Below are 19,212 nucleotides of genomic sequence, written 5' to 3' on the forward strand. Positions count from 1 at the left end.
TGACTTTCGTAATTAAGAAATGATATAGAAACCCCAAAAAGGGTGCCAACATAAAAGAAAACGGCAATTATTTTTTGTAATTTTAGAATATCGAAATGATCGGGTTAATATTAATTTAAGCGAAAAATTTCAAATACAAACAAAAATGATTTTCCTTTATGTGGTGAAAAAATGAGTGAAAAACCTAAAAATCTAGACCCTAATAGGAAAAAAACCCACTCAAAAATAATAATGTAAAAAAACCCATTTTTTGAACATTTTTCAAAATGTTGACAACATATGTAATTATGTTGTTAACAAGACAACATATTTTTTTCGTAATTCCATGTTTACCCTTATATGTTGACAACATATATCACTGTGTTGTTATAAAATGTTGACAATATCTATAATAATGTCTCGACTTATTATAAAATGTTGGCGTCATATATAATTATGTTCTTAACAACATATATAATGTATTAGTTAAAATATTATTTGTTCGTTAGCGGATTTGTTAAATACAAATGATAATATGCATAACATTTTAATGTCTCGACCATATATTTTTTCACAAGACAAATCGAAAAATGTTTGTATCAGTTTGTCTATGTGAAATGCAAAAGAAAAAAATGCAAAAGAAAAAAATGCGAAATATTTTGGCAAAACAATGTTCAAGCAAAAACGAATTTGTTCACAAATTTACAAATTGTTGTGATGGTAGCTACCATTTGATATGGTTGCCGATATATGGACAAACCAATTTCTTAAATGGACAAAACTATTGGGTGTAAAATTACTAAGAACTTTTAAGGGTTATTTCCCTAATGGCCCCCTACTTTGTGACCAGCTTCCCGCCTGGCCCCCTACTTTACGAGAAATACCCATATGGCCCCCTTCCGTTATAACACCGTCACTCTCTCTCCTCCATCACGTTTTCTCTCTCTGCCAACTCACGCCACATCATCTGTTACGCCACCTCATCACCATCTCCGGCAGAGGTCGCCGGCCGGCCAAATTTCCGGCCGGCAACCTTCAAACTAAAAAAAAATAAAAAAATTTCTCTCTTCCTCTCTCTCTCTCTAAAATTACTCCGGCGAAGAGAGACCTTCGCCGGAGTGGTCTGTTCTTCACGAACAGATAATTTTAGAGAGAGAGAGAGGAAGAGAGAAAAAGAAATAAAAAAATTTCTAGTTTGAAGGTCGCCGGCCGGAAATTTGGCCGGCCGGCGACCTCTGCCGGAGATGGTGATGAGGTGGCCTAACAGATGAGGTGGCGTGACATGGCAGAGAGAGAAAAAGAGATGGAGGAGAGGGAGTGACGGAAAGTTAAAGTTAATAGGGGGCCATATGGGTATTTCTCGTAAAGTAGGGGGCCAGGCGGGAAGCTGGTCACAAAGTAGGGGGCCATTAGGGAAATAACCCAACTTTTAAAGGGGGGGCAAGTATTGGTTTTGCAGTTTTAGGTGCAGAATCGTATCCCAATTTTAGTTTATGCGTTAGGGTTTCCTGATTTATGGTGAACAGATTCACGATCTCAGACTTAATTTTAGGTTTTCATTTTTCTGATTTCTCTTCAGGCTCAATATAATTAAGTAATTGTTTCAAAAAAAATATATATATATAAATAAGTAATCAATCATTGGTGTCATTTTTAGCTCTATGTAATGCAGATCATAGTGAGAAAACCCCTGAAATTTCATTTGGATATCACCATTACTTAACAACTTCAACATCTCCTAAATCAGACCACCATCTCCTAATTCAGGCTACCATCACGATCTCCTTCTTTCTTATTTTAGAGAGAGAAAAGAGATGAACTACAAACGAACTTCTTCTTGCCACTAGAGATGGGTACAGAGAGAGAAAGAGAAAATGAAAGATTACGTTGACTTCAAGTTTAGAAAAGAGGGGTTGATTAAGTTAGAGAGATGAACAAATAAAAGAGAGGAAGAAATGTGGACGGATGCTCATCGGGACTGGAAGAGAGAGAGAGTTGGAGAAGTTTTTGTTTGTTCCCGTGAAAAGTGATTAATTATTTTTCCACCCCATGCTTTGTTGTCCACATAAGAAATATATTTGTCCACGCTACCTTTCATATTACAAACATTTTAACTTAGTTTTATTATTTTTCGGTTTAATTACTCATTATCTCTTACATTTTGTATCAATGACTTCACATGTTTCTGTTGGAAGGTCCACTCCACTCGGCGAAACCGAGTGGACTTGGTCCCATTGGAATCCTATTACAACTAGGATTCCTTAGTAGTTAGGATTATATTTAGATAACTATTATAGAGTTTAGTTGTTTTCAATTTCCTCTTTTGTATCCTATATATACATAACCATACATAATTGTACAATCAAGTTATTGTGTATAATAAAAGGTATTTTACCAAAGTATTCATCCCTACCACTAATAACTTGTCTCTCTCTCTCGGATCAAACCGAGTCTTCATCTTCTTCTTCTCCCACTCGGCTTCACCGAGTGTGATCATCTTCATCTTCTTCCACTCGTCACCTTCGAGTGCCTACTCGGTTATAACCGAGACATCAATCAAGTCTCCCTCTCGGCTTCATCCGAGAGTGACAATCATCAAGGTATTTATATTTTCACATGGTATAAGAGCCAATTTTTTTTAAACCATGACTACTCCCGAAACAACTTCGGAAACTACTCAAGTTCATTATACTTCTAATGGTGGCCCGTTTGATGTTCATCATTCGGATTCTCCAACCACCATTGTCATCACACCACTTCTAACCGGTGATAACTACTCCTCATGGTCACGAGGAATGACAAAAGCCTTACGAGCTAAAGGCAAATTAGGATTCGTTGATGGAAGTATCGAACCACCCACCGATCCTAATGAACTAGTTCAATGGGGACGATGTAACGATCTCGTTTCTAGTTGGCTAATCAATTCAGTTGATTCACCTCTTCGATCATCCATCTTATATGATGAAACCGCCTCCGATATTTGGAAAAATCTTTTTGATCGATTCCATCAAACCAATGCTCCTAAAATCTTTCAATTAAAGAGAGCTATTTCTTGTCTCAAACAAGAGAATTCGGATGTTTCTACATATTTCACAAATCTCAAGGCTCTTCAAGATGAACTCAATTCCTTGTTAATAACTGAACCTTGTATATGTGGCCATGCTCGTTCCTTGATTGAAAGAACCAACCAAGATAGAGCTATGGAATTTCTTCAAGGTCTCAACGATAGATTCTCCTCTATTCGGAGTCAAATTTTGTTGATCGAACCCTTCCCGTCTATTCTTCGTATCCACTCACTTATCAAACAGGAAGAAGTTCAACAAAACCTTGTTACTCCCATGAATATTGACTCAAATACTGCTGCCCTTGCCGTTGGTTCAAACTCATATAATCACAATCGTGTTGATGGATCGGATAAACAAAGAACCAAGCGACCACGACCATATTGTGACAATTGCAGGATCCATGGACATGACGTTTCCACGTGCTTCAAAATCCATGGATACCCGCCTAATTACGGTCAAAGGAACCGGACCCGAGCTCGACAAGAGCCGGTGGCTGCTTCGGTCACGGACCAAGTTGGACCGGGGGTGCCTACAAACATCTCTCACCCCGGAACAATATCAATCGGTTTTGGCATTATTAGATCAACACAAACTGCCCACAACCTCTCTCCGTCTCAACAAAGATCCACTCGTTAATCTCACCGGTAAGTATACTTCTTCTTTTCATCCCCCTTGGGTTATTGATTCCTGAGCCGCTAAACATATATGTTCGGCTCTCTCTCGTTTTTCTTCATATTCTCTTGCACCTCCCGACCTATACGTTCGATTACCCGACGGTTCACGGGTTAAGGTGCACCATATTGGTTCTGTCTATTTTTCCAATAGATTTTATTTACAAGATAGGCTTCATATTCCATCTTTTCAATTTAATCTCATATCTATATCTCAAGTTTCTAAATCCCTTGGTTGTACCGTCTTGTTTGATAATGACTTATGTCTTTTTCAGGACCGAACAACGAGGACAAAGATTGGGCATGGTAGTCTTCATGACGACCTTTACTTCCTTCGCACGGAGCATCCCAACCTTTCGGTTTCAAGTTTAGTTCGAGATAGTTCTAGTCATGAGTCTTTTGTTTTATGGCATAAACGTTTAGGCCATCCTTCTTTTTCCCGTTTTCAATATTTTAATTCTAAGCTTCCATGTATGAATTTTGGTTTTTTATCAAATAAAGTATCATGCGAAGTATGTCCACTTTCAAAACAATGTCGATTACCTTTTCCTACTAGTACTACTTCCTCCTCTCATATATTTGAGTTAGTACATGTAGATTTATGGGGTACCTTTCCGGTTCCTTCCACCTCCGGGTGTCGTTATTTCTTAATCCTTGTCGACGATTTTTCTCGTTGTACTTGGATATTTCTCATTAGTTCAAAATCGGACTCAAATACGATAATTAAAATCTTTTTTAATTACGTTCATACGCAATTCGATTGCAAAATTAAAACAATTCGATCCGACAATGGATCCGAATTCATGAATAATTCACTACAAAGTTGGTTTCTTGATAAAGGGATTACCCACCAACGTAGTTGTACTCACACACCCCAACAAAACGGGGTTGTCGAACGAAAACATCGCCACATTCTTGAGGTAGCTCGTTCTTTACGCCTTCAAGCTCACCTCCCTCTATCCTTTTGGAGTGAATGCGTTCTAACCGCCGTCTATCTCATTAACAAATTACCAACACCCATCCTTTTTGGAAAATCACCACATGAAGTCCTCATGGGTACTCCTCCGAATCTTTCCCACTTACGTGTGTTCGGATGCCTTTGTTTTGCTCGTATTCCTTTGGTCAAAACAAAGATGGATGCTCGCTCTTCCGCCGACATCTTCCTTGGCTATCCAAGTGGACAAAAAGGATATCGTATTTACGATATCTCCACAAAACGGATTTTCGTCTCTAGAGACGTCACATTCTTTGAAAATCAATTTCCTATGTCCGATTCCTCACCTTCGGCGACAAACTATTCTCCTCGTCCGACACCATTCTTATCAATCGACGACGACGACGACATTGCCTTTCCGACAACAATTAATTCACCGTCTAACAGTAGCACCGAAGTGCCTACTGTTCCTGCCATCCCGGCCAGTGATGCCGATACAGAGGTGCCTTCAGACACCCTGAATCGGTTCCTGTCCGATATGACAATGCAGAGGTGCCTTCAGACACCTCTGATGGATCAGTCCCTGATCCACTAAACGATACAGGGGTGCCTTCAGACACCCCCATTGACACTCCTGTCAACCCCAATTCCGGGGCCTCTTCGGCTGTTGCCGACACCACCGTCCATGACGGTTCTTCTCCTACCGTTCCATCTTCGGACGATGGGGCTTCGGATTCCGGCCGGCCTTCCCGGTCACGACGCCCACCATCCTATCTTAACGATTACGTGTGTTCCAACACGAATACAGACAAGTATCCACTTGAAAACTACTTTTCCATAAATTCGTTTTCTACATCTCATCAACAATTTTTATCATCGGTACTATCTACTACCGAACCTAGCTCTTTCACTCAAGCAATGAAATCTTCACATTGGAGAGACGGTATGGCCAAAGAAATCTCCGCCTTGGAAGAAAATCAAACCTGGACTATCACCAGTCTACCACCTGACAAAAGACCTATTGGTTGCAAATGGGTGTACAAAATCAAATTCAAATCTGACGGTTCAATCGAACGTTACAAGGCCCGTTTAGTAGCCAAGGGCTACACACAAATTGAGGGAATAGATTACAGTGACACTTTTGCCCCAGTGGCAAAACTGGTAACTGTTCGTGTTCTCCTCTCTCTTGCCGCCATTAAAGGCTGGTCACTCCACCAATTGGACGTTAACAACGCATTCCTTCAAGGTGATCTGAATGAAGAAGTTTACATGAAACTTCCCCCCGGTTTCTCATCTCAGGGGGAGTCTAAAGTCTGTCGGCTTCATAAATCTCTGTACGGCCTTAAGCAAGCCTCCCGTCAATGGTTCTCCAAATTTTCCTCCGTTCTCATCAAACGAGGTTTTTCGCAATCTAAAAGCGACTACTCTCTCTTTACTTTTCGTTCTCACTCCACTCAAATTTACATTCTCGTCTATGTAGACGACATAATTATTACAGGAAATAATAATAAAGCTATTTCCCAGTTAAAATTATTCTTAAATACTGCTTTCTCATTGAAAGATCTGGGCCGTTTACAATACTTTCTTGGTATCGAAGTATCTCGCTCATCACAAGGCATCTGAGTTTAAAAGATTCTGGACTCACCGCTGCACGTCCTTCTGAGCCGTTTACAATACTTCCTATGTCAACGGAAATATGCCCTTGATATTTTAAAAGATTCTGGACTCACCGCTGCACGTCCTTCTGAGTTTCCCATGGAACAGAAACTTCGTCTCAGTCCTACCGACGACACACCTTTGCCAGACCCGTCGGTTTACCGCCGCCTAATCGGCCGATTACTTTACCTAACGGTTACACGGCCAGATATCACCTATGCCGTAAATAACCTTAGTCAATTCATGCAAACACCTAGCCAAGTACACTTAGACGCCGCTCACCGCGTACTACGATACTTGAAAGGTACCCTTGATAAAGGAGTTTTCTTATCCGCAGACAGCTCACTCCATATTACAGGATACTGTGATTCGGATTGGGCAGGCTGCCCTTCAACCCGTAGATCAACTACTGGATACTTCACAATGTTAGGGTCCAGCCCTCTCTCTTGGAAATCAAAGAAGCAACCCACAGTTGCCAAATCTTCAGCTGAAGCAGAATATCGAGCTTTAGCCATTCTTACATGCGAACTACAATGGCTCAAGTATTTACTACTTGATTTTGGAATCGGCCACTCCGACCGATGACAGTTTACTGTGACAATCGGGCCGCTCTCCACATTGCCGATAATCCCGTCTTCCACGAACGAACAAAACACATTAAGATAGATTGCCACATCGTTCGTGAAAAGATCAAAGACAACGTCATTGCCACACGCTTCACCAGTACAGAAAATCAGTTAGCGGACATCTTCACAAAACCACTTGGTGCAGAACCGCTCAAGAACATAATTGGCAAGTTAGGCGTTACTTCCATTCCCGCTCTAACTTGAGGGGGAGTGTTGGAAGGTCCACTCCACTCGGCCAAACCGAGTGGACTTGGTCCCATAGGAATCCTATTACAACTAGGATTCCTTAGTAGTTAGGATTATATTTAGATAACTATTATAGAGTTTAGTTGTTTTCAATTTCCTCTTTTGTATCCTATATATACATAACCATACATAATTGTACAATCAAGTTATTGTGTATAATAAAAGGTATTTTACCAAAGTATTCATCCCTACCACTAATAACTTGTCTCTCTCTCGGATCAAACCGAGTCTTCATCTTCTTCTTCTCCCACTCGGCTTCACCGAGTGTGATCATCTTCATCTTCTTCCACTCGTCACCTTCGAGTGCCTACTCGGTTATAACCGAGACATCAATCAAGTCTCCCTCTCGGCTTCATCCGAGAGTGACAATCATCAAGGTATTTATATTTTCACAGTTTCCTTCTTGTAAAGACTTCTTCAACTTTAAATATATTAGTAGATTTCATAACGAGGGTCGTGTTCGAGTCATTTTCAAGTTAATACATCTATTTATAGTTTGACGAATTCTTTACTAAATTCGTTTAAGAAATCATATAATTACATAATTTCTTGTGATTTGACGTGTTCCTTTGCACCCCTTGATAGGTGTGGGCATTGTAAGGATATAGCTCCTAAGGTAACTAATATTTTCCGTGTTTTTTTATTATCTAAATTGGATATGAAATTTCACTCTGATTTAAATTGACTTGAGTCAGATTTTAGATTAATATTTGTTACTATCCACCCACAGATGCATGACTCGATTTAAAAGACTGATTTGGGTTGATTTTTTATTTTTGTAGTATGAGAAAGCTGCATCTATTTTGAGTAGCCAAGATCCTCCAATTATTCTAGCAAAAGTTGATGCAAGTGATGAATCAAACAAAGGAATAGCAGATGAATTTAAAATTGAGGGTTTTCCCACGATCAAGATTTTAAGAGATGGAGGTAAAGATAGCCAAGAATACAAGGGTCCTAGGGAAGCTGATGGTATTGTTGAGTATTTGAAGAAACAAGTTGGTCCTCCATCAACTGAAATTAAATCTGCTCAAGATGCTTCCACTCTCATCAATGACAAGAATATATTTTTGGTAAGATTATTTTTTTCGTTTTCCATTAATACATTGAAAGACGATTTTATAAGCTGAATCTCAAAGTCATGCTTGAGCTGAGCTAATATTTGTATATAACGAACAACCCTTGGTTGGAGTGGTCACGAACTTGGGCTTTGTCCAAAATTTGATGTTTAAACCCGAACTCATTAGGTTGGGCTCTTGATGGTTGTCCGTTTGCTAACTGCGTACTAATCTATTCTTTGAAGGTTGGCATATTTCCAAAATTTTCAGGGGAGGAATTTGAGAACTTTACCATCTTAGCCAAGAAACTTCGATCCGACTACGACTTTGGCCATACTTTGGATGCTAAACTAGAACCAAGAGGTGATGCTGTGAGTGGACCAACAATTAGGTTGTTGAAGCCTTTCGATGAACCCTTTGTCGATTTTCAGGTATTTTTTAGTATCTTCACAGGTTTCAATTCAGACTTCTCTTTGGTTTGAAGTTCTTTCTTAACCTCCCATTTCCTTTCATATTGAATTCAAGTTCTATGGGTATTTTGATATTGTAGGATTTCCATGTTGAGACGTTGGAGAAGTTCGTTGAACAAGCTACCGTTCCACTTGTTACTGTTTATGACGAGGACGAAAGTAACTTCCCCTATCTTGAAAAATACTTTAACTGCCCCAATTCCAAGGTAAAAGCCTCTTTTGGATCGATAACTCAGAGATTGAAATTATATTAACAATTACTCTAGCTCTGTCGAAATGCTTATAAAATGATTCATTGTTGTGGAAAGGGACAGGCAATGTTGTTCGTCAAGTTCAGTGACGAACATGCTGATGGTTTGAAATCCAAATTCCGTGACGCTGCAGAAAATAACAAAGGAAAGGGTTTAAACTTTTTGGTTGGAGACCTTGAGGCTAGCAAGGATGCCTTGGAGGTAAGCTGAAATCTTAGTTACAAACTTATGTGTGTCAATGTGGGACTATTCTCACATTCTTTGTAACGGTTTCTTAACCAGAGTACGTTGTTTTTTTCAACGTTTGAATTGGACAGTATTTTGGACTTAAACAAGATCAAGCACCTCTCGTCTTCTTTCAAGCTGCGGATGGAGAGAAATATTTCAAATCAAAATTGGAGGCAGATCATATTGCTCCTTGGTTTAAAGAATACATGGTGATGTTTCTTCTTTTCTTGTTCTTTCATTTCTGATATCTTGGCATATATTCACTGTAATTTTCCTGACTAAACTGTTACTTTGTAGGATGGCAAAGCCAAACCTTTCAAAAAGTCGGAACCTATCCCCGAGGTTAACGATGAACCTGTCAAGGTTGTTGTTGGTGATAATATCCATGACTTTGTCTTCAACTCTGCCAAAAATGGTGAGTACTTTAAAATGTCTCATCAATGTTGTACACTCTTCTGTCGATTTAATTCCAAAGACATTTGAGAGTTTCTCTTGGCTGATTTCTTTATGTGTGATGTGTTTAATGCAGTTTTGCTCGAGTTTTATGCACCTTGGTGTGGACATTGCAAGGAATTGGCTCCAATACTAGATGAAGTTGCTGTCTCATTCCAAACCGACACCGATGTTGTCATTGCAAAGATAGTAAGTCGCATTTTTTGCCCTAAATTTACCATAAAAGATTATTTGTTTTCTTGTTCTGTTTGGAGGATTGCTTCCGTAAATTTGGTTCAATTAAGAATTGTGTTCTGACTTGTTGTAGGATGCGACTGCAAATGATTTCCCAACCAAAACTTTCGATGTTGAAGGTTTTCCAACAATGTACTTCAAATCATCAACCGGGGATCTAGTCAAGTATGATGGTGGTAGGACGAAGGAAGATATCATCAATTTTATCAACAAGAACAAGGATACAACTGTGAAGCAGGAGGAATCAGTAAAAGATGAGCTATAATTTAAGGTGAGTGTTAGAATTTTCCCCAACTCTTCTCGACCTAGAAACAGACTGGCATAGCCCCTTTTGGCCCGACACGTTTATAAACAGGTAGCGCCGATCTGCCGTGGCAAAATGGAGCACATCGTAATGGGCTAATGTTTGGTACTAACGGGTTAGAACAATAGCACCCCATCCAGTTATGTCCCAGACCATGGTGTGGCACGAGGCTATAAACAATCCCGCACCACCTCTCTCAAGTGTGGTGTGGGTTGCGCTACGTAAAAGCGCCAAACACCATTCCTTAGTAGCCAAAACGTAGGAAGGGCAGATTTGTTTCGTCACAGTGATGTTAAGATACGACCTCACCTGATCCTTCGAGCTCTGGCCACAATACGTTATCAAGATATGACGTTATGGCAAGGCACTTGTTTGTGTTTTCTTTTTGTGCCTTCGCTACTGCTTTGTGCTTTCCTTATGTGTGGCATATATCTCTTTACTACAAATTTGCAGGAAGACTCAAATAAGCTTGTTGTGTGATGACTGAGAAGAAGTGCTTGGGTAACAGAATTCAGCCGAGGGGATTAGAGCAAACTCGTCGGAACAACTACTCTATCTTATTCTTGTTACTAGTTGGACTTTGGTTTCACCGGCTTTTTCTTTGTTTTGTTTGTAGTAACAAATCCTAGTCTTTCACATTTTGGAGCTTATAGAGTAATAAAATATTGTTTTGTGTGAAGTAGTTCTTACTTCAACTTTTTGCAAACAAATATTTGCAAAAATAAATAATCCGACCTTTTATTTTATTTTAGAGATGTTATCAAATTGATAGTAAAATGATTACATTTGCAAGAAACAACCATTTTGTGAACTTAGAAAAAAAAAAAATTAAGAAAAAAGAGTTTTCAAAGAGATAAGAATGTGTTCAAAATTAAGAAAAAAGAAGAAAGGAGTTAGGTACAAGAGAGCACACGCGTTTTGACCTTTTTATTCAATTGGAATGTCTATGAGCTATTGGCCCCAAAACTGAGTACATATATGATATATTCTGTAAGAGTAAATACTTTTAGACACCATCAACAGTCACCTATATATCTCTGCATTGTAGAGAACAGGTTCGAATCTTACCATTTCAAAAATAATAGTACACTAGGTATAACTACGGACGGAGTCAATGCCGCCAGACTGCATAAACTGCACTCTACGGGCGCATGAGTGTCTTATACATGTCCTAGGATTTGTTGTAACCAAAATATACATGAATCTATCAAAACGCACCAACTTATCAAAATAGACGTACCGTTATCAAAATTAAACTGATTTCTCTTTAGCTAGAATTGGATCTCCCTTTAGAGTATGACAAACCTCACAGAGACAAACCTCCCATCAACCCATGTCCCTTATTATGTAGATATAGATGTCAAGAAGTATGTGCATGAAAGCACATAAATACTCATGCTGAATGATCTATCAAATTGGTAGCAGGAAGAAAATTTACTGTAACAAGTCTCTGAACTTCATAAGAAAGCTGACTTTCTACCTCATTGTGTGACAAATGGAGTAAGAAAATGATTTGCTTTGAAGAACATAAGAAATTGTTTACTGTTCAATTCTACCATATCTCAGTAAGGGTTTTGAACATAGAAGTTTAAATAGAAACATGGAGGAAACTGAGAGATATATAAGAGGGAAGCAACTATAGAAGCTATTCTACAAGGAAAAATGAAAACCTGCAACTCAGAAGCGTTGGGAGGTCTAACTTCAACTGGCAGGTTCTTGGTTAATGGATCGCATCGATCCCCCTATGCTTGTTCGTCCTAACAGAAGAATCTCCACATCTTCCTTGCATTACTGACAACTACACATAAGGCAACATGGGCAGAAAGGATATTGCAATGGACGAAAAATTGGAATCAAACACTTCCAAAGACATGAATAAGAAGGAAAGAGAAAAGTATAGAGAAAGTTCTTACAGTAAATTTTGCTTCCTATAGCTTAAATTATCAACTAAAATAATTGTAGAAACAAATAACAGAAATTCCCTTCTAAATTTGTGTAAAGAAGGCTAGATTTTTTATTTTGCAAATTCTTCTTAATTAGTAACCAAGGACGATGGTTAAAGCGTCTATTAAAAAGCCAAGTTGTCTATTCTTAGGGATTGAGTATTGACAAATGGTTCATCCTGAGACATACATAAACTAGAGTATGCATACTCTAGTGTATTTAAACGTCTAACACCCAATGAGAGAGAAATATAGAATAATGACGTTTTACTGGTTAGCCGGCTGGTCCACCCACATTGGTTGTTTATTTGACATTTTTAAACCAGTTCAGTGTTGAGCCAAATAAAAAAAAATTTCTCACCAGTCCATCTGGTTGCTCCAGTATGGTCTTTATACTACGGGCTTAACAAGCAACAACATTATTTTTAGCATATCATACCACAGCAGACAGATATGAAGTGACAGACTGACAGTATCTACCAGACAGAATTTTTTTACACTTTCTTATGTGAAACAATTTTTTTTTGGTTTAATGAAGTGACAGTATCTACCAGACAGAATTTGACAATCAAAGAACATTTAGAACATACAGATAAATAACGCAGAGATGACTAACTTGGTTTGATAGGGGAATCAGTGGACGGAAATAGTATTCCTAGTGGTCTATTCACCCACTTTAAGTTGAAAAACAATCAACAAAATTACCTCAGAAACGTCTAGATTTCTGTTGTGGCGGATATCCGGGGAGCCCCATCCCCTGATCTCTTCTTCTCAACTATTACACAATATGGGTGACATATGAATTAAAAAGGGATCCAATATTTTCACAAATATAATAGATATTAGAAACTCAGCAAAAAGTTTCAAAATCATATGGACCTGTTGCTGCTGATGAGCCTGGGAAGTACCACGTTGCATGGGGATCCCCCCTGGATTCATTCCTGTGGGCATGCCACCCTGAGAAGCAAGATTGAAAGCCGTCATGCCTTGACCAGGCATCCGCTGCACCCCAACCGTGGGAGGCATTGGCCGCAGAACTGGTCTAGGAGCAACTGCAGAAGGAGCTACTCCACTCCCGGACATTGCATTTCCAGATGGTACCTACAAGACAGGAGAAACATAAACGCCACACTATTTTCACAAACGGGCTATAAAAATTGTGAAGGTATATGTTCAAGATATGATGTATATACAATAATATATATAATCTATATCGTTCAAGAAAAGCTATACTAAGACCATGTATCTATTGTCAAATTATAATGCATAGAGGGAGAACAAGATTTCTGCTTACAAGGAGTTAGAATGAGTGAACGAAAGGTAATAAAAGAACATGAAGTAACGAATTTGGTGGCATGATCAGGAAAACTATTAACATGGAAGAACGTGCTTGGAAACAGACAAGAAATCATACTTAAGGCCTCGTTTCTTAACCTTTACATCAATCGACTATGGGTGTGGAGCCCTCTCTATTCTTCACTTGTCATAAGTGGGTTTCCAGATGTTACTAAATAGAGCTAAGTTAAGCTAAAATGGAAACAGATAGTTAGAGACTCAAAGCCAATACTAGACTAGGCTTCTCATCGACCTAAAGGGGTTAATCTTTTTCAAGGGTGCAAATGTAGGGTTTTTACAAGACGTGACTTCCGAAGAAGATATCGGAGTATGTAACAATTTTAACTGGAACACAAATTGCTCATGTACGAGGTGCGAGTACCAATGCAACTGGAACACAAATTGCTCATGTACGAGGTGCGAGTACCAATGCAAGATACACTACCATGTCAGTATCAGGTACACTTGGGATATACCTCTTCAGTACGCCATTTTCGGTTGCGGTACGTTTTGGACTATTTCCCTAGAGATCATATACTCACTATGATGCTTATAGAATAGATACACCTACTCTAAGAATCCGATATCCGTAAAACTTAAAATATTAACTAGTTAACTTAAAAAGTTGTAGTTAACAACTCAACTAGTTGAGGGTATACATAGTCACGAATAAATAGGGTTAGTTAAGGCGAAAGATCTCGGTATGCCAAATTTGAAGTGTGGAATCTCGAACACAACCAAAAGTGGTACGAGAATCCGGTACACAAGGGGGTGGAGTAGAGTATTTGGTAAAGTTGGTGATGGAGGCCATCATCATGGGCCTCACGTTCAAGTCAATGGGCCTCACGGCCGAGTCTATTAGGGTTAGATTTGAGAGTTTCAGGTTTAGAAGTTTCTATGTTTGAGTATCTTTGATATTTAGGAATCCTAATTTGAGTCTATCTAGAAGTGTCTTAGTTCCTATAAAAGGAAGTCCAGTTTGTGTTGGTCATTGAGATCAGAGAATATTATCAATCGAGTTTATTATTAATCAGGTTTATCGTTTGTTATTTACTTTATCAGTTTATTTACGTATTTTATAAATTTATTTACGTATTTTATCATTGTTATAGTTGTGGATTCCATTACTTTTACGCTTCCGCAACAATCTACATCAGCTGGTATTCAGAGCTTGAAGAATCTGGGAACAGATGAATTTTTTTTCATGGATACATCTCTCCTTGAATGCTGGAAATTTTCTCCACGTTTAGGTTGGGATCCCTTTCGAGATTCTAAACAATTCTACGTTGATCGAAAAGATCAAGAAAAAATTAATAACGTTGATTGGACGAAGGAAAAAAATTCAATGCATATTTGTCGTGGAACAACATATGTCCGAAAGAATCTATGAACAATTCAATGCAATGCAATGGAGACTCATTGACGAAGGAAAAAAATTCATAGACGATTGAACGACATTGAAAAGTATCTTCAGGTATGTTTTTCTACCCTTGGATGAATATTTGTCTTATGCTGAAACAATGATTGAATCAAGTAGACAGTTCTCCAACGTTACTTTGGTCACCGGGATCGATGATATCGAAGAAGTTCTTGACAAACGGAACAAAATTCTATCAATGACCGAGGAAGAAGACGGAAGTGATTTTCCTTCACGAGACATTAGTACCAAGAAGTTCATGCTCCCTCTTGTAGGAGTCTCTTTTCTCAAAGAAACAATGAACATAGGTGTAGAAGTTGATTCCCCTCACATGTTCGATATTAGGTTTCTTAGAGTTTATAAACTTCACGAAGATGAACGAGGGAAGATAATTCAAGTTATTATTGAGAAGGACGAAACAGAGAAAGTGATGAAGTGGATGATGAAATTCATAGTTAATTTTTCCATAGTGAATTATGTGGTGTTTGTGGTCTTCTTCATCAAACTAAAAGACGACGGGAGATGTCGCAATTTGTTAGAAGTTTCTTTCCTACAGTTGTTTTTGCGAGATTCTTTGCAATATGAGATTTATGTCAAAGTGGGTATTAAGGATCGCATTGTTAAGTCTCACTTGAGGGAAAGTTCGTTCTCGGACGGGGAGTATGATGGAGGCCATCATCATGGGCCTCACGTTCAAGTCATTGGGCCTCACGGCCGAGTCTATTAGGGTTAGATTTGAGAGTTTCAGGTTTAGAAGTTTCTATGTTTGAGTATGTTTGATATTTAGGAATCCTAATTTGAGTCTATCTAGAAGTGTCTTAGTTCCTATAAAAGGAAGTCCAGTTTGTGTTGGTCATTGAGATCAGAGAATATTATCAATCGAGTTTATTATTAATCAGGTTTATCGTTTTGTTATTTACTTTATCAGTTTATTTACGTATTTTATCAGTTTATTTACGTATTTTATCATTGTTATAATGGTGGATTCCATTACTTTTACGCTTCCGCAACAATCTACATCAGTTGGTACGGGATAGCAGAATTGCATATAAACTCAGGATCCTTCTTAGAGAATTAATGGTGATTTCAACAAGGAAATTTCTAATGACTAAGATCACGACACAACGATAAAATTTTCGATAGTTACTTCGTTGAACAATATAAGCAAATGTAATAATAGAGCAAGGATAATAGCATTACCTAAGACCTATATAATGATCTCGGATCCACCACAAACAAATAGATGACAAAATATCCAATCATAGTAAGTTATATCATAATACACAATTAAATTCTCACTACATTAGTTACGCGTGGCTCACCAATTGTCCACAAGCAAGTTAAATTAGTAGTTCAATTTAGTATATTAGGAAAGTATGATACTCCCAGAGTTTTTCCATCTTCCATCCCTTCCCTTTCAGGATTAACCGTGATCTCCGTCATAAGTAATTATTAACAACTAATTTGCTTACTGATGAAATTTGGACTCGATTTTATCATTTTATCTTAGATAACTTCCTAGATTTGGTATTCTTAATCATAGAAGCTTATTAAGGCTATGCATTCGTTCTTGAAGAAGTGAAACTTATGGTTTTCATATCTTAAATGTTTTTCATGACTGTATTTGCATTATGAAGTTGATTGCATTATTTAATATGTTAATATATTGTACAGATAGTATGCAAGTCCTTCGTATTGTATGATGTGGCTTGGGCATTATGCCTCGTGAATTGAGAATCCATGGTATAAGGAGCTCAAGAGAGCTACTTCTTTGCAGGATGGAACATCATAGTGAGGAACCGAAGCTTATCAAGGAGTGCCATCAAGGATAGTGGTTTGGTATTCAGGGAGCCGGAGGTGTGGTGAGACGTCCAAGGTAAAGTTTGACTCAAGTTCGTAGTGCCCTAAGTATGCAAATAGCTGTTGGTACTAGATCATTGTTCTTGCTGGAGTTATTATAATATGTTGGTCTCTATTGTACTCTACATCCGACTCTAGACATTTTCTTCTCATTTATGGCAAGTTGAGAATGTTTGATCTCTATACTCGCTTTGGATAAGGCGGAAAATTAAGAATACTAAGTTCAAACTTCAAATAATTCTTTTCGGAAGGAACCTATTTTTGTTAGGTTCAACTGTTCAGGTTTCATACTTATAAGTGTTTGCTTGATATGATATACATATTGGGAGATGACCTGACCTCTATACAGCAAAAACTTATTGCTTTCTAAAGTAAAACCTATGTAACATGGACACTCTATTGTTCTTTGTGTATGTTGGATACGAGCGGCTCACATAGGAAGTCAATACTCCTAAGAGAGCCAGTGACTTGAATATGTGAGTTTCTATATGTACGTCTTGTACAAATCTGCACCTAGGCGTGTTCTCCTGTTAGGACCATTCAATACATCTCCAGGTTAACGATTTTGTGGTGCAGTAATGGTTGGTCCCATACTTGTGTTGTTGTCTATGTTGCATACGTCAAGACTTAATTTCATTAAGAGGAAAAGTAAACTTGAGTAACTATCACACTGATCATGAGTAGGAATGCAATTCAAGAGCCCAGAAAAGCACTTGCAAATTTAAACAGCTTGAGACTATAGCAAGATATCAGATAGCTTTACAATGTCTATATTCACAATAATAGCTACTGATGTGCACTGTATATCATGTAGGATAAATGCAAAAGATTAGCAGAGTTAGTTAGCGCGGTAGTACTACGGTGAAGGGAAAAAAAAAATTGTGCAAATAAAAGCCAGGATGAAGCAATCAAGTTTGAAATGATATGGACTCTATCAGAAAATGCAGAAATTGAATGCGCAGATGAATGCGCAAAAAGCTCATGGAACTATGTGATCCCTATTCAAAATTTCTTTTCCATTAGATATATGCAATGTAAATGATTCGGAAGTCAAGCACGAACCAATGCCTCCCTAGCTAGAGCATTGGAAAAAAAATGATAAGGAAAATGAGAAGTACACTTCAACACGCAATCTCTGTTTCTTCTTCCTTTTCAGATCTATTCAAAGAAGAAGGAAAGAGTTTTTTTTTTCACCACAAACCAAATAAAATACATTTGCTAAAGAAGTCGCAAGCATATCCAGTTTCTTAATGCACACAATGGTTCTTGAAAGGTGAATCATTTAACATGAATTTTCAAAAAAAAAAAAATCATTTGACATGCCCTTAAGCTCCAGTTTAACCCATAGGTACCCCGAAGAAACTCGTGTTTTCTCGTTTTATTATGTTTGTTATACTAAAATTTATTTCATTGTGTTGCATATCATATGTGCATTAATCCACAGGACAGTCACTGTCCCTGGCTCAGTAAGAGTAAACCTCCACATGCTCTATGCAAATCCATGCTGCTATCAGACAGACTCTCGCCTGAGCTTCAATCAAATAGAGCATTTAAATGGAAGGAAAAAAACAAGAATAAGGACAAAAACAGAAATATTAGCTTCGTTTCTTACCGACTGGGAACCTTGGACACCAGTTGATCCCTCAAAATCAGTAGTAGTATCCACAGGGCGAGCAGGATAATTTACCACATTTACCTCGTCAATGTGAAAAAATATGGGCACTATATGCTTCATTATACACAATTACGATAATTAAAAAGTGATTCTACATTGAAAGAATGATCCATAACAAATACAGCAAATAGAGACGTACTTGCGCCCGGGTAAAGGATCAATCCTGAAATACCTGAAAACAAGAAAGTGGATAAACTATGCTTAGAGAGAGTAGTAAGTTTTTTTTTTTTGAAAATTTGAATTAATATTAAAAAAACGAGAAAGCTATACAAAGGGGATAGGAAATGGATCTCTCACGAGATCCATGCCTCCCAATTCCGAACTACATCATGAAAAGAAACATGACAAAACTTCGGTAAACACTTAGCCCAAACTAGAATACATGCTTTAACATCCTCCACGTCTAGGCTAGAGTTGATATTGGCATCCTTAAAAATCTTATTATTACGGTCCTTCCATATGCACCAAAAGATCGCTACTGGGACGAGATTCCAGATCTCCCTCTTAGACTTGGGTTTCGGTACCTCTTCCCACTGTTCTAAGCACAAACCCGGAGAGCTAGGCATGCACCACTGATCTTCAAAGAGCCCAAAAAATAAGACCATAACTCCTGAGCAACTTTGCAATGTAAGAAGAGATGCGCACTTGATTCCTCCTGTTCCCTGCACATAATGCATCGACTGGAAGCCCCTCCTGTGAAGAGACTCTGTCGTCGGAATTTTGCCGATTATAATTGCCCAAAGCATAAATCCAACCCGTGGAGGGATTAGTCTTCTCCTCAGCACTTTAGCTAAGGTTGGAGTCATGATT

At 38.3% G+C, this 19,212-nt stretch overlaps 1 protein-coding gene across 1 annotated transcript; it reads left to right on the plus strand.

Annotated features, from left to right (window-relative positions):
* The first annotated feature begins 4,848 nt into the window (after positions 1–4,848).
* LOC147530751 (protein disulfide-isomerase-like) lies at positions 4,849–10,746 on the plus strand. Its single transcript, XM_086647019.1, has 11 exons — positions 4,849–5,095; positions 5,200–5,810; positions 7,960–8,247; positions 8,478–8,663; positions 8,783–8,908; positions 9,017–9,154; positions 9,271–9,390; positions 9,479–9,596; positions 9,711–9,823; positions 9,942–10,139; positions 10,626–10,746. The coding sequence occupies exons 1-10, from the start codon at positions 4,849–4,851 to the stop codon at positions 10,131–10,133; spliced, it is 2,139 nt and encodes a 712-aa protein (XP_086503145.1). The 3' UTR covers positions 10,134–10,139; positions 10,626–10,746.
* The last annotated feature ends 8,466 nt before the right edge of the window (positions 10,747–19,212 follow it).

Source organism: Eschscholzia californica, unplaced genomic scaffold (assembly GCF_041429995.1).
Source record: "Eschscholzia californica isolate CP2 unplaced genomic scaffold, dmEscCali1.0.p SCAF_6, whole genome shotgun sequence".
NCBI classification, from domain to species: Eukaryota; Viridiplantae; Streptophyta; class Magnoliopsida; order Ranunculales; family Papaveraceae; genus Eschscholzia; species Eschscholzia californica.

Excerpts from the sequence above, each read along its gene's own strand:
- LOC147530751 (XM_086647019.1), top strand. The coding sequence starts at position 4,849 with ATGGATGCTCGCTCTTCCGCCGACATCTTCCTTGGCTATCCAAGTGGA. Across the intron at positions 8,248-8,477 it reads ATGACAAGAATATATTTTTG|GTTGGCATATTTCCAAAATT; the intron begins GTAAGATTATTT and ends TATTCTTTGAAG. Across the intron at positions 8,664-8,782 it reads AACCCTTTGTCGATTTTCAG|GATTTCCATGTTGAGACGTT; the intron begins GTATTTTTTAGT and ends TTGATATTGTAG.